Below are 14250 nucleotides of genomic sequence, written 5' to 3'. Positions count from 1 at the left end.
TGACGCTGTGGACGTCATCCAATCACAGCTCTATTTTGTTAAAGTCTTAAAGGCCCGGGCTTAACAGGATAACGACAGTCCTGCGGCGACGTGAACAACAAGGAAGGTGGCTATGGCGAACGAAGAGCGGTTGTTTGAATCGGCGTTGGCGTCAACTTTGGAGGAGTTGGACTTGTGCTTTTCTTTGAAAGTTGAGCAACACAATGCACATAAGTCATTCCTTTCGAAGAAGGATGTATTTGCCGTTTTGCCGACCCGGATCGGATATGGTCGTGGCGGCTGGCCTATTGCATGCCTAGGCAGTTTGAAAGACAATTCTCTGCCCGCCCCTTGGATTAAGCGAGGTAAATGGTTCGATTCCAGACTATACATTTCAATGATATAGGATGGCCCACCAGGCTAGGAATCCGGACCTCCTGGTGTGCTCCGTAGGGAATGTTTTTCCGGTTGCACAAATGCAATTTGTAAGTGGAGAGAGTGTGGCGAGTGGCTCCCGAGACGATTTTGTGAGCAGGTGATTGATAGGTACCGCAGGGTCTGTGTTTACACACACCGCTGTGTGTGTGTGTGTTGTGTGCTGTGTATTGTGTGTGTGTGTGTGTGTGTGTGTGTGTGTGTATGTGTGTGTGTGTGTGTGTGTGTGTGTGTGTGTATGTACACGCATGGTCTGTGCTTACACACGCCACTGCGCCCAAGCCCCCGTTCCACTCCCTTATGCGACTCCTTACATCTTGTACTAACTGCATGCGAGTGTCTGACTGTCGAGTAGCATTAAATACTCTCTATCCTCACTAAATCCCTTAAAAATGCCCTTCTATTGCATGGTGTTTCTCCTTTAATATAGCAGAACAGCACGAGCAACAGAAAGAAAATACAAACAAGGCGTCCAACAAATGTCTCAAAATGTCCCATCGCATTGCATCACACTGCGTCCGTCGCGTCATGATGTGTAACGTGTAAGCCAGGCACAGATGGGCCTCAAACACCAGGGGAGCTGTGGCACACGCGGCAGCACTGTACCACATGTGGGTCTCAGTGCCCATGGGGACCCAGGTTCCATTCCGACCTGCGGCCATTTCCCAATCCCACCCCATCTCTGGCTCCCACTCACTTCCTGTCTCTCTCCACTGTCCTATTGACAACCCCCACACACACACACACACACACACACACACACTACTAAAAGTACTATACTTTTAAAAAAAACACACACACACGGCCGCTGTCCCGATGGTGTTCCTCCTCTTCCTTGAGATCCACGTCGAGGCTCAGAAAGAGGGGAGGTCGACCTCACGGCCCTCCAGCCACTCTGTTACCTGGCGACCGTGTGTCATCCTCACTCCTCTCCATCTCTTTATCTCATCCCTTCCCCCTTCATCTCAAATAGACATCAGCAGATCATCGGCTGCTGTCTCATTCCCAAAGAGAAATGAGCCATAAGTTGCTATCTGCCTTCATCTCCTCTCAAGGCCAGTGCACTACACGATAAAGCTTAGCCATATTGAGAGTCGAGCCGAGATGAGCCTCACTTTTCATCGATTTCTTAAATGTCCTTTTAAGTTAATACACAGTCATTTAGATTTTGTTCTGGCTGGCTGTTTTGGAATGGAAGCTCCCTGTGAGCTCTGTCCATCTACATTTGACTTGTATGGTAGGTCATATTTATTAGGCATAAGGCCTAATAAGTAATGTCAAGGTTTTGGGTAAAGTTTTCCTTTGTGCAACAACAGATATGACTTATTGTGTAGTGCACACAGCATACGTAGAGTAACACAGCTACTTCATGTCGATTTATCGCATACTTAACCGATTTATTTATGCCTCTGTCTTTGTCTGTTTTTTTTTCTTTTTGTGCGCAGTCTCCATCTTGGTAAAAATGACATGCTGACGTTCTACGATGGAGACGACCTGACAGCCAACATCCTGGGTCAGTACAGCGGGGCGCTGCCGCGCTTCAAGCTCTACACCTCCATGGCTGATGTCACCATCCAGTTCCAGTCTGACCCAGCCACCAACATCTACGGATACAACAACGGCTTTGTGGTACATTTCTTTGGTAGGTCAAAGATCACTCAGTAAATGTTGTTTAAGGTGATTTATAGACCATATAAGAATTCTTATACGCTCGATGGTTTATATACTGAATAGGGCTGTCAATTGATTAAAAAAAATAATCTAATTAATTACATACTCTACATACTTACATACTTAATCTAAATCAACGGCTCGTGGTCAAAAGTCATACGGAATCGATTAATCTGCGTTATTTTTTTTTAATCAGTTATTTTTTCTCAAATTAATTAATCAAAATTAATCAGTTATTTTGACAGCCCTAATACTGAATAAAGTAGTTGAAATTGAGAGTGGTGGAAGATTATCTTAATCTGCTGTACTCAATACAGTTGATTAAGTACAACACCAGTTGTAGAGTAAGTTTGGTAGAAAGTATCACCAGATAGAATTCAACAGTACAAATCTGACATTGCAAAAAATATAAATTAGACATTTGCCATAATAGCCACTATGATAAAAGATATAAGAATGTCTTCCTATCATACCGTATTTCTTTAGTGAGACAACATAACAACATAAATATTAGCACAGAACGGTCGCTGTAAACATTTAAGAGGTGGAACATATGATCTTTAGGATAGCAGGTCTAAGATTGTGGTTTGCCATCCAAGCTGTGGTGACAACCACCATAACCTCCTACAAAAATGGTTGCTAGGTTACGGGCACGCAGGTCCATCTGGCACTTTGTTTTTGTTAGATTTTTTATCATTTTCATAATTGTATGTCATTACTTTTTGTTTTGTATGTATTCTTTAGGATAGACTTATGATGATGTATAAGAGCATAATGCTCAGTCTATTTCCCATGAATAAACAATGGTTAATGATGATGATGATGATGATGAAAAACAGAGCGCCCTTCTGCAACATTGGAGGACAGTACACATTGGTCGTAGTGTTATCCGATTGCGTCAAAGTCCAAAATCATTCAGAGTAAACATGGTCTAGTGTTTTTGTTTTTTTTTTAAATGCATGCTTGTTGCCGCCCCTCGGGTTGGGCCATTACATTGTTCGTGGCCAGACCTTTAATCTTTCTAGATTACTAGGGTCTGAATTTTCCAGGCTAGTGACCTTCAGCAAACTGCAACAAATGTTAATCAGACTTGTTTCTTCTCTGTGAGAAAACGGCACAGAAAGACATAACGAATTAGGTCCACTTTGAATGGTGAACAGTTTCCTGTAATGGAGCCGTATTGGATTTACTATAGTCATCATGGAGTTATACAGAACTGTCCACAAATCACAGAGGACCAACTGTTAGATAGTGGCTCTACTTACTGAAAGTGCACAACATCCCTATTAGAGAAGAGCCAAAGGTATTCATGCATTGTGCAATTTATTTTGTTGGGTACATTACATAAGCAGAACAAATGGATGGTATTTCCTTGTCTGGTCGAATTAAGTTGACAAACTCACCAGGCCTGAGTTCTGGACCTGCGTAAATGAGGTCTTACTTTTACTGTGGCTTAATGATGTCTAGCACACACATGCAAATTGGTGTCAACTTTATATTTCTAAATTTGAAGGTAAATCTTTCATTTGCAACTTTTAACAGTGTATTTTATCATGGAAACCCACGGCAGTGTTTAGGCAGCCCTGAGAGATACCTGTCAAATATGCGGCTTAATAGATGACTTCGGCCAACAAAGAGTTCTCTCTCCCTCTCCACTCATCTCCTGCCCTTCTCCTTCTCTCTTTCTCTCTCTCTTTCTCTCTCTCTATGTCTGTCTGTCTCTCTTTATTGAATAGTGTATAATAGTGGCTGAGAATGGGTTTTGTTTTTTATTTTTACACAAACAATGTGGCTCGGCTGGAAAAATGCAGTGTAGTGGGGGAGATAGTCACTATTACATTTTTTCACAATTGCTAAAACACATTTTTTGAAACCTTCCAACCTCTGCAAAACTACAATCGCCTCAAAACAGATGTGCTCAAAACCAAGCCTTGTCTTCAGACCATTCACAAAGCAGTCGATATGAAAACACTACTGGTCAGTCATTACACACTACATCAAAAACAGAAAACACAGTGTTCAGGGCAGCTCATATAGCTCCAGGAGAAATGTTCATTGTTTACAATACAGTAAATGCATTTTGCATCTAAAAAACAAAACAAAACGAAGCAAAGCAAAGCAAAACACATTTCCTAACTCAGTGGATTCAACATTTACTCTAAATCCAGTAAAAATAAAGTATTGAGAATGAGATTTTATGTTTACAGTTTTGAGAAAAGGGTGGAAGGTTTCAAAAATGTGTTTTAGCAATTGTGAAAAAGGTATACTGAAAAGGATGGCATTTCAGTACTGCAAATGAGAAGTACTTTACAGTCTACAGCCTACAATGCATTCTATTGTCTCACTGATGCTGTCCATTGTTGATATGAAGCTGCACTGTTCAGCAACCTGTTTGCACTCTGAACTAGCTTATTGGTTGTGTCACATCATTTGAAGGTGTGATCAATTTTGAGTAGTTGTGTATGGCATCTGTGCTTTATCTGTCTTTACCTTTTGCCACTTGTGGTTACCATTGTGCATTACAAGTGCACCAGAGTGCAAATTGTGTTTATGTGAAAACGGTTTATGGTTTTGCCAAAAGAGTGATCGATTCAAGAAATGTGTTGAGGCAACTGAGCATTTGGTTCAGAGACTGGAGTTTAGTGTTTTAGCAATTGTGAAAAAAAACTGTAATGTGTCTGATAGGCTTGTGTTTAAGAACTGATGATGTAGGCTTATTTATTTTGTTTTGTTATTGATGTCTGCTTGTTTTTAAAATATTTTTTAAATGATTTTTGTAATTGAAAGTCACTCTCCCCTTTCTCTCTCTCTCTCTCTCTCTCTCTCTCTCTCTCTCTCTCTCTCTCTCTCTCGCTCTTTCTCTCTATCTCTCTCCCTCTCTCTCTTTCTTTCCCTCTCCCTCGTGTCTGTCTCTACCTTTCGACCTGTCCTCAGAGGTGCCCCGTAACGATACGTGCTCAGAGCTGCCTGAGATCATGAATGGCTGGAAGAGCACGTCGCACCCCGACCTCATCCATGGCACTGTGGTAACGTACCAGTGTTACCCTGGCTACCAGCTGCAGGGCTCCGAGGTGCTCATGTGCCAGTGGGACCTCACCTGGAGTGGAGATGTGCCCATCTGTGAGAAAGGTCAGGCTCACACACACACACACACACACACACACACACACACACACATGCACGCACACACATGCAGACACACACACACACACACACACACATGCACGCACACACACACACACACACACACACACACATGCAGACATGCAGACACACACACACACACACACACACACACACACACACACACAAAAAAGAGAGAGTAAGAGAGAGAGAGACAGAGAGCAGAGGTATTTGACTTGATGGATTGTGTACTGGTAAGCCTCCACTCAATTTCCCTCATCAGTAAAGTGGGCTAACAGACACACACACACACATACACACACTCACACACACACACACTGTATACTCACACACACATACAGTGTACACATAGACATACTTACCAGTACACACATACAGAAACGTGCTAATGCAAACATAATCACATGAACGTACAAAACACACACAAACACATGCTTCTATTATTAGTTAGCTGTCAACACAGACAGCTGATATAAAGTGGGACCGAAGTACCAGGCCAGCTCGGAAATGTACTGTCTTAATACAGTTTTTTTCAACTGCTTACACACTAAATCTTTGCTTGTCACACAATTTTCTAAACATGTCCTCCAAACATCATAACCCGACACCAAATCTGCAAAACCATACACTAATTCTCAGTGTTTGACTCAGTTTTCAATTGACTAAAACACATTTTGCAAAACATCACACACAATTTTCTACCTAACACACAAAAATCTAACAGGAAGTAACTTGATTTCGTTCTTCAAACACAACCCATGAAAATGCCACACTAAATCACCAGTGCTTCACTCTTTCTCTTCACATGTGTAAACACTCTTTACTTTACTGAACACCATCCAATCATTGCCTTAGTATAGGTCTATGAATAGATATACTCTCTATATAGGTATGGACCCTTTCAATCCGCTCCTAGAGGATTTCCGGTTGAAATATTCAGAACCAATGCAGATACTTTGAAAATTACAGTAATCGGACTTTAGCTTACAGTAATGTTCTACAAAAAGTTGACTTTATGTACATTTTTTCTTTTTACTCTATTTTTGTTTGACCCCCACACACACACACACACACACACACACACTTGTCTTTGGAAAAAAACAAAATCAGTGTTTTCAAAACTCCATGTACATCTGGTGGTCACTGAATTCTTCTTTGCTTTTTTTCTTGTTTGCTGTAAAATACTGTATTCACAACAGCAAATTATTTGGGAAAAATCACTATTTTTGGTTTCAATATTGCTTGCATTTTTACTGTGTATTTCAACTTCTCTTTGTTGATACCGTAACTTTCACTCTTGTATGGAAATACATATAGAAAGCCTAAGACAGAAGAGCTTTAGGTTTTGAGCAACAGTGTGTACATGATGTATCCAAAATGTCATATTATGACAAACGTGTTTTGTAATGTGAGGCTTAATGTTTGCTTTAAAGATGTGTTTTTGACATTTTGAATGTTGTGTGTCATTTTGCTGGAGATTTGAGGCATTTTGCATTTTGTGTGAGCAATTGTGGGTTTTGTGTGTGGAGTTTTGAAAAATAGACACAGAGTTTTGAAAACGTGTGTAAACAATTGTAAAAAACTGTAAATCAGTTGTAGACAATAATAATAATAATAATAATAATAATAATAATAATAATATTATTATTATTATTATTATTATTATACTACTAATAATAAATGTACTGTCTTAATAATTCAGTAGTGCACAGCCTTTCCCCCTCTTTGTTGCTCTCTCGGCGTTGTGTTTTTGTGTTCCGTCAGGATGATTAATGCCAGGCCACCACAGCACATTTAGCAGTCAGGAACATGAAATAAGGCTACTAATGGCTTTATATGCAGCAGAGTGTATTCATAATTAATAACAGAAAGGACAATTTTGTTGTTGTCTTATTGCAAGCCAATCTGCACAATTTAGTGCATTAAAATAAACCGCCTGCGTGTCCTGCATCATAGAGATGTGATCTTGTGATGACAGCGTTGGATGGAGATCGTCCTAATTGTTACTGAGCGTTGAATGGTACCAGAGCCTTGTCTGCAGAACAAGCAAAACAAATGGTACAGAGAGAGCCCCGCTATTCTACACACTCTGTACATGTGTGTGTGTGTGTGTGTGTGTGTGTGTGTGTGTTCTGTAGCAGGCCTGGGGTATGTGTGTGTGTGTGTGTGTTTAATTAGTGATGGTGTGCTTTGGCCTTGGTACTGTGGAGCATCATCAATAGCTGTGTGTGTGTGTGTGTGTGTGTGTGTGTGTGTGTGTGTGTTTAATTAGTGATGGTGTGCCCTGACCCCGGCATTGTGGAACACAGTCACCGGGTGATCACCGGCTCTCGCTTCGTGGTGGGCTCCACCGTCCAGTACACCTGCAACAAAGGCTACTACCTGTCCGGGACTGGCCTGATCACCTGCTACAGCCGAGACGTGGCAGAGCCCAAATGGAGTGAGCGGCTGCCGAAGTGTGTCCGTAAGTAACCTCATGCTCTGGTCCTTTTATCATGGAGCGCCCCCTGTTGCAGTCCCGGCGGCATGGGGGGGCTTTGGGGGGCCAGGCCCGTCCTGGAACTCATCTGTGCCCGCCCTGGACGAGCTTGGCTGCTCCAACCAACCCCAATCCTATAGATTGATTTTGAACACTTATTAAATGTAGGCCTATATTATACGTTTGTCAATCTAGCAAGTAGCAAATAAAACTTGTAAAATCTGTATTAGCCTATTCCGTAGCTAATCAATCAGGAACATTAGGTAAGCCCATCACCTAAATGGAGAGGAGGTTACGTGGCACAGTCTACTTCACTTCTGCACTAACCCCTGTCATCCGATGACAAATAGCTTATCGGCTCGCAGGTAGGCTATATCTCATATCGTAGTTAGTTAGTAGAAGTAGGCCTAGTAGTTTCTGGGTTTGTTGATAGCGTTAACCTTTACTGTTTCTTTCTTCTGACCTAGTCGGAGAACAGGGCCGAAGTTATCCGTAACTTCGGGGCTAACTCCCTAACACTCTATCTGAAAGTGGTTAGCAAATGAACGAGGATTTTGGTTTTATCTGCGGATTTATTTTTGCATTATTTTGAATATGACTAGCCCCAGTCTCAACAGCACGTCTACTTTTTCCACACGCATCTCAGTTCTAACACACATATCCCCTCTCGCTTTCTCTCTCTCCATCCCTGCGCACGGGGCTCTCTTAAAGGAGCTGCATCATTTTACAACAAGTGCATCTACATTTTCATATTAGAATGTTTTGTCAAGTGTAAGCTTAAACTACCGTGATCAATTTAAGTTCCCGTGCCCCCCCTGGAAAGGTGTAATGCCCGTCCGTGATTTTGTGTCTGCCGCCGGGTCTGCCCTGTTGGCTTGGGTGTCGCTGTGCACCATCAGAGACATTGCAGCCAATGAGAACTTTGGTAGTAAGCACTATTATCCCTAAGGCTACTGCCATTTATATGATAGTCACAACTCTCACAACAAAATATATATTTTTAGGCTTGACTAAAGTTTGGTTTAGGTTTGACAAGGTTTTGAGGGTCATTCTATATTATCATCTATAAAATGGTGTACACTATGCATATACATTGAGGAACCATGTTTCCACATTAAGGACACGTCCATAGTAAGGCTGTTCATTTCAGTGGAAATCAAGAACATGTTTACAGAAATGTGTTTTTTCTAGTCATGGCAATGACTTTAATGTCCAATTATTAAACAAAAACTGAAAAACTGACCCTTCCCCATGTGTATCTCCGTTTCTCTATTCTGTGACAGCGGATAAGTATGAGCCGTGCAGAAACCCGGGCGCCCCCTCGACTGGACTCCAGAACCCAGAGAAAGCCTTCTACCAGGCCGGAGAGACCCTCAGCTTCTCCTGCAGGACCGGACAGGAGCTCCAGGGAGAGTCCATCCTCCGCTGCGTGCCTGGACACCCCTCCCAGTGGAGTGGCACGCCCCCTGCCTGCAGAGGTATGCTACGACAGTAACAGCCTTTATTAGGTATATATATTTGGGCTGTTTGCCTTTAGTGTGGCAGGACAATGAAGAGACTGACAGGAAGGGAGTGGGAGAGAGAGAGAGATGGTGTGGAATCGGGTAATTACCCGGGTTGGACTCGAACTCGAATCCTTGGGCACCTGGACCCGAATGTGGTATGGACGCTGTATCGCCCCTATAGCAACAGCCTTTTACTGGTTCTAACTGTGATAGTTTTGTGATTTTAAGTTGTTAATGTGCAAGTGTAATGAAACTAGGTTCTATTTTTTGACTATCAAAACATTATGACCATTGTGAAAAACTGTAATAATTAACTGTTGCCTGTAACTTACACCCATTAATTCTAAAATAGTGAAGGTATGTCTACAACTACAAGTATATAATGAATGAAGATTATTTTTGTGTGATGAGTTGATAATAAAGTTGTGTTATAATGTGATAGTAAAGTGTGGTGTTAGAAGCATGCTTTGCGTGGTGTGAGAATGACCTTCGGTCTTGTATTATTGATGCAGGCTCATGAATTGTAAATGCGAGCATTTGTATCATAGAGGTGTCAGATGGCCATAGCTTCATAAGTGAGATGAAAGGTGTTTGCCTGAATGCCAGCGGTTAGACAAGCACTCAAAATGATATGCAGGCAAATTAGACCTTGCAACCAAATGTGCTACTATAATGACTGCCATCATTTAAACTGTGCCAGGGTCTTTTGAGTTTTGTCTCATTTGTGTTTTGGTCTAAAACTAGCGAGCTAGCTATAAAAGGCATGCAAAACCCTGCAATACCCACCCACACATGGTAATTGGTGTCTTTTGGCGATTTATTGTCAAGAATGCTGTGCTGGGATTTATTTAATTTCTTCCTACTCAGAGCAGTGCATATCTTGGATCGCTCATGTAAAAAACAGGTTTTTATCTGAACTTCACAAGACTATATGAAAATGAATTTTAAAATAGTAGTGTTGCTTTAACCCAGAGTGTGTTCAAGTTTAAGTTCAAGTAGTTCATTGTCATGTAGCCTACTCATAAAAGGAATTATAAGTAATGAAATTACTTGTGCTCAAGAGCCAGCTCAACTTTAAAGAATAAGTTAAAAGTAGTAAAAAAGGTATGTGGTGTGTGTGTATGGGGGTATGGTGTGTGTGTGGGGGAGTAATGGGGTGTGTGGGAGGGGGATGATGAAATGGTGTGTGTGTGTGTGTGTGTGTGTGTGTGTGTGTGTGAGGGGGGGTGTTCAGAATCCTGGTGGCTTGTGGATAGAAACTGTCTCTGTATCTGCTGGCACAGATGAGGATCCGCTTGATCTTTCTCCTGCAGCGCTGGCTGTAAAGGTCCTGAATAGTTGGTAACTGAATCCTTGTAATGCACTGCGTTGACCTGACCACCCCTTGCAGAGCTTTGCGGTCATGGGCTGTGCTGTTACCATACCATGCTCTGATGTTGCCATTCAGGATACTTTCAATGTGATGGATAGATAGATAGATAGATAGATAGATAGATAGATAGATAGATAGATAGATAGATAGATAGATAGATAGATAGATAGATTGTGGTTGTCTCTCTACCTGCATCGTCTCACAAGTTTCCCCATGTTGTGTTTTTCTTACAGCCTCCTCCTCAGATTATATGAATGAGCGGCGGCTAGATGGTAAGTAGTGATCGTGCTTCAGTATTCACATTGTGATGTGGCCTATGTTATTAGGCAGGCTATGGGACTGCTATGGACCGACTCTTTACTGACCGTCCCCATGTGTTCAGTTGACAGCTCTGACTCAGACACAGGCCCAGGCACCAACATAGCCATTGCAGTCATGGTTCCAGTAGCAGTTGTTTTGTCAGTGATCCTTGTGATATACATCTACTTCTCAAAGTGAGTATAAGAATGCCTCCACCACAGCATATCTTCATTAGTATGGGGTGTAATGATACCTCGTTTTTTGGGGGGTGGGAGTTGTAGCATAGTATTTAAAGGTATAGTCTGTGATAATTATCGAATCTCTTTTCTCTTAATTGTGCAAATTGCTTCCACTGGTCTTCCAGCTGTCCAATTTATGTGTGCACTTTAAAAACTTGTTTGCACACATTCTGTGAATTGGAGACAATCCTGGCTGTGTGAATGGGAGTACCTTCACTGTTTAAGATGAATGAAAGCTGCTTCTGTTGTCCTTTTTCCGCCAAGACTGCAAGGGAAACCTCTGCAGATGCCCACCTCCTCACTGCCCCCCTACGACAACATGACGGAGGAATCGGCCTTCAGCAATCCCATTTACGAGACCGGAGTAAGTATGGACGCCCTGAACCTCAGAGACGTGGACTCAGAGAACACCATCGTCTTGTCCTGAACTTTCTCATCACCACGACCCTGTCAAGCTGAGCGGAGCCGAGTTGGGCTGAACCAAACCGCTCAACTCCCTCTCATCATCTCCTGTGTGAACTGTAATGTCATCTCATATCAGGCCAACAGAGGGCGCTCTTCATCCACATCACCAGCACTCATTCAGGCACAGTTTTTATTCCTCATCGAGACCCTGCATGACCCTACAGAAACCCCCTCACTGTCAGGTCACTGTGTGTGTACTGTCAACCCTGAAGTGACCGTCATGCTCCTTCCTTTATCATGTCATGCTATTTGTGTAAATCAGTGTTTAAAATATTTCATCAGATCTGATCACATAGGGCAGAGAGAGAACATTCTGACAATAAGCTGCCTGAGTCAGGCATGAGGAATGTTTGACTCTGCAAATCTACATGCACTTTAATATAAATGCATTCTAGTTTGTATTATATAGTTAAAAATGTGCACGTTGAAGTTCTGTTATCAAGTAAAACACAACATGTGTTAAGGAGAAGTTGAAAATTAAGTTGAAAATGACAATGAGTTGAAAGCAAAAGGTTATTTATTAAAGATGCAAATCCAAATGTCGAGCTTAGGTCTAACTCTTTTTAAATGTGATCACATAGTGATGTTTGCTGCTGTTTATTTATAGAGACTGAAGTTTATTTTATTTGTTTTGCGGACTCTGACTGAAATGCTTACACCAAAGCAATGAGGCATACCAGGAGGCATATTTGCTTTGTTTCTTTGAATTTGCAAAACAAAATCTAGAAAGAACACAGAACTGCATAAACCAGACAAGGCAATTACACTAAACGGACAGGGAAAGTTTTGGAGATCCTATTTCAATCCTCTTCAATGTAACAGAATATCACCTTTACTCAAACATATAGCTCAGTGCTTTGTACTTTATTAGCTATGTTGTTCCCAGTATGTCTTCATCTTAGTTTTCATAAACAGATCTGTGGTGTAAACACATTGTCCATTTCACTCCTTCCTCACAAACTCCCAGGATGCACCTCTCTCTTCCAGACCCTATTTCTATTGGCCCTAGCTAGTAGTGCTTTTCAATAATCAATACCTCTGTCTGTCTGCCTGTCTGTCTGTCTGTCTGTTCCTGCTCTGGCTGCACATGTAGAGGAACCACGAGGTGAGGTCTCTCATAGAGCCTGAATGTCAGCACTAAGTCATATCACAACACCAACAAGCCACCATCTGTCCAGCATTTGTGTTGACTCCTTGCAACAGTTTTTTTTGTGTCGCTTTGTGTCGACCTTTGAAAACTCTGCATCTGCATTGTGTATGGTCAGCAGCATGAAAACACACACACACACACACACACACACAGACAATATGGGGGCTCAACAACCCATATTGTCAGCAGACGTCAATCAAGACATGTGAATGTATACAATAGTATACAGCAGTTCATCATCTTGTCTGTGTCAGATTAGCATTTGTTCTCTCAGTGTTTTGTTAAGTGTCTGTTTTTACATGTGTCGTAACACTGTCTCTTTGTTTTCTTTTTGTCTCACTATGTTTTGTAAGCGTGTGCAGGTAAACTGTGCATCATAATTAGGGTTTGCTGTCTATCTTATTCAGTATTGTCTCATATTACATGTAAATAATGAAGAATTAAGACAACCACTGTTCAAGGAGTTGAAGTAGTTTCTTTTATCTCTGATTTTTGATGAGGTGACATTTCATGAATACATGTTTTACATTGCAATCGGACCTTGTTTTTGCTATATTGTTGCTATTGTATAATTTATGAAGGTCATTATATTATAGTTTAACTAAGGCAATATAAAATCACTTCCCTGTCTGATTCCTGAGCTCTTAAATGATCTTACTGGTAATGTTTTTTTGACTTCCACAGGAAAGAAGACAATATGAGGTGTCCATTTAGAGAAAGAATGTTCAGGCAGGGAAGGTACTGTGCGCGCACATACAAATAAGGTCTTGACCTTGAGACCCCGATGCCCTGTTCCCCTGCCTTTTCGTACTCTCCACCCCCGGATCTTGTAAATATGTTGTCTCCAAAGGACCTATACGAGCCAGCTCTGTACAGACCAGACTGTGAGCAACATGGTATTATTTTTGTAAAGGTTCACTGACAATGGCTTATCCTCATTGTGTTGTCCCTTTTTGCCGTTTCTGCAAGAGACCCCCAACATTTTAAAATTACACAATTATGAAGACTTCCAATTATCCTTTTGTTACTTCAGGCGCTATGGTTCAGCTGAAACCTGCTGCTGGATGTCTGTTAACTAATTTGCAGTGGTTCCACAGGACCATTGTATACATATCGCAACTAAGTCTGTATTTCACAAAAAAGCCATTATACAGAATATCTGCATGGGGTTTTGTCTTTCCTAAGCATTTTGTGAATAAACTCAATCTCCAAAAGGAAATGTGTCTGGTGTTCTCACTACAATTTCCAAACAGAGTTATTGGAATACATGTGCATTTGAACAATTTTGTCCACATTGTTAATTTGTACACGTTTTACACTGTGTACACGGATGACCAAGGATTATTTTTGTCACAGGGTACTAATCATGTTAGGGCCTACAGGGACTAAAACAGTTGTGTTATCTCACCACAGCCATGCTGTAGATGTCCTATTAAAAAGCTATAAATAAATATAAAAGTGTGAGTGTGTTCTTTCTTGCATCTGGTTTTCTGTCAATGTCATGATCACAA

At 41.5% G+C, this 14250-nt stretch overlaps 1 protein-coding gene across 5 annotated transcripts in view; it reads left to right on the top strand.

Annotated features, from left to right (window-relative positions):
• The window catches only part of sez6a (seizure related 6 homolog a), a 126352-nt gene extending 112177 nt beyond the window's left edge, over positions 1 to 14175 (top strand). Inside the window, exons 10-18 of one of the 5 annotated variants that reach the window (XM_048237535.1) lie at positions 1860 to 2056; positions 5020 to 5214; positions 7502 to 7693; positions 8992 to 9186; positions 10819 to 10857; positions 10968 to 11079; positions 11389 to 11488; positions 12683 to 12694; positions 13424 to 14175. In XM_048237535.1, the coding sequence (XP_048093492.1) occupies positions 1860 to 2056; positions 5020 to 5214; positions 7502 to 7693; positions 8992 to 9186; positions 10819 to 10857; positions 10968 to 11079; positions 11389 to 11488; positions 12683 to 12694; positions 13424 to 13453 (1072 nt within the window). In that variant the 3' untranslated portion in view covers positions 13454 to 14175. Of the gene's footprint in view, positions 1 to 1859; positions 2057 to 5019; positions 5215 to 7501; positions 7694 to 8991; positions 9187 to 10818; positions 10858 to 10967; positions 11080 to 11388 lie in introns of all 5 variants that reach the window. The other 4 variants (XR_007192905.1, XM_048237536.1, XM_048237534.1 and 1 more) reach the window with 4 other exon arrangements.
• Positions 14176 to 14250: the final 75 nt, after the last annotated feature.

This window comes from Alosa alosa, chromosome 2, assembly GCF_017589495.1.
Source record: "Alosa alosa isolate M-15738 ecotype Scorff River chromosome 2, AALO_Geno_1.1, whole genome shotgun sequence".
In the NCBI taxonomy this organism is placed as follows: Eukaryota; Metazoa; Chordata; class Actinopteri; order Clupeiformes; family Clupeidae; genus Alosa; species Alosa alosa.
Note: the sequence above shows the minus strand (reverse complement) of the source record. Positions and strands in the feature narration are given on the sequence as shown.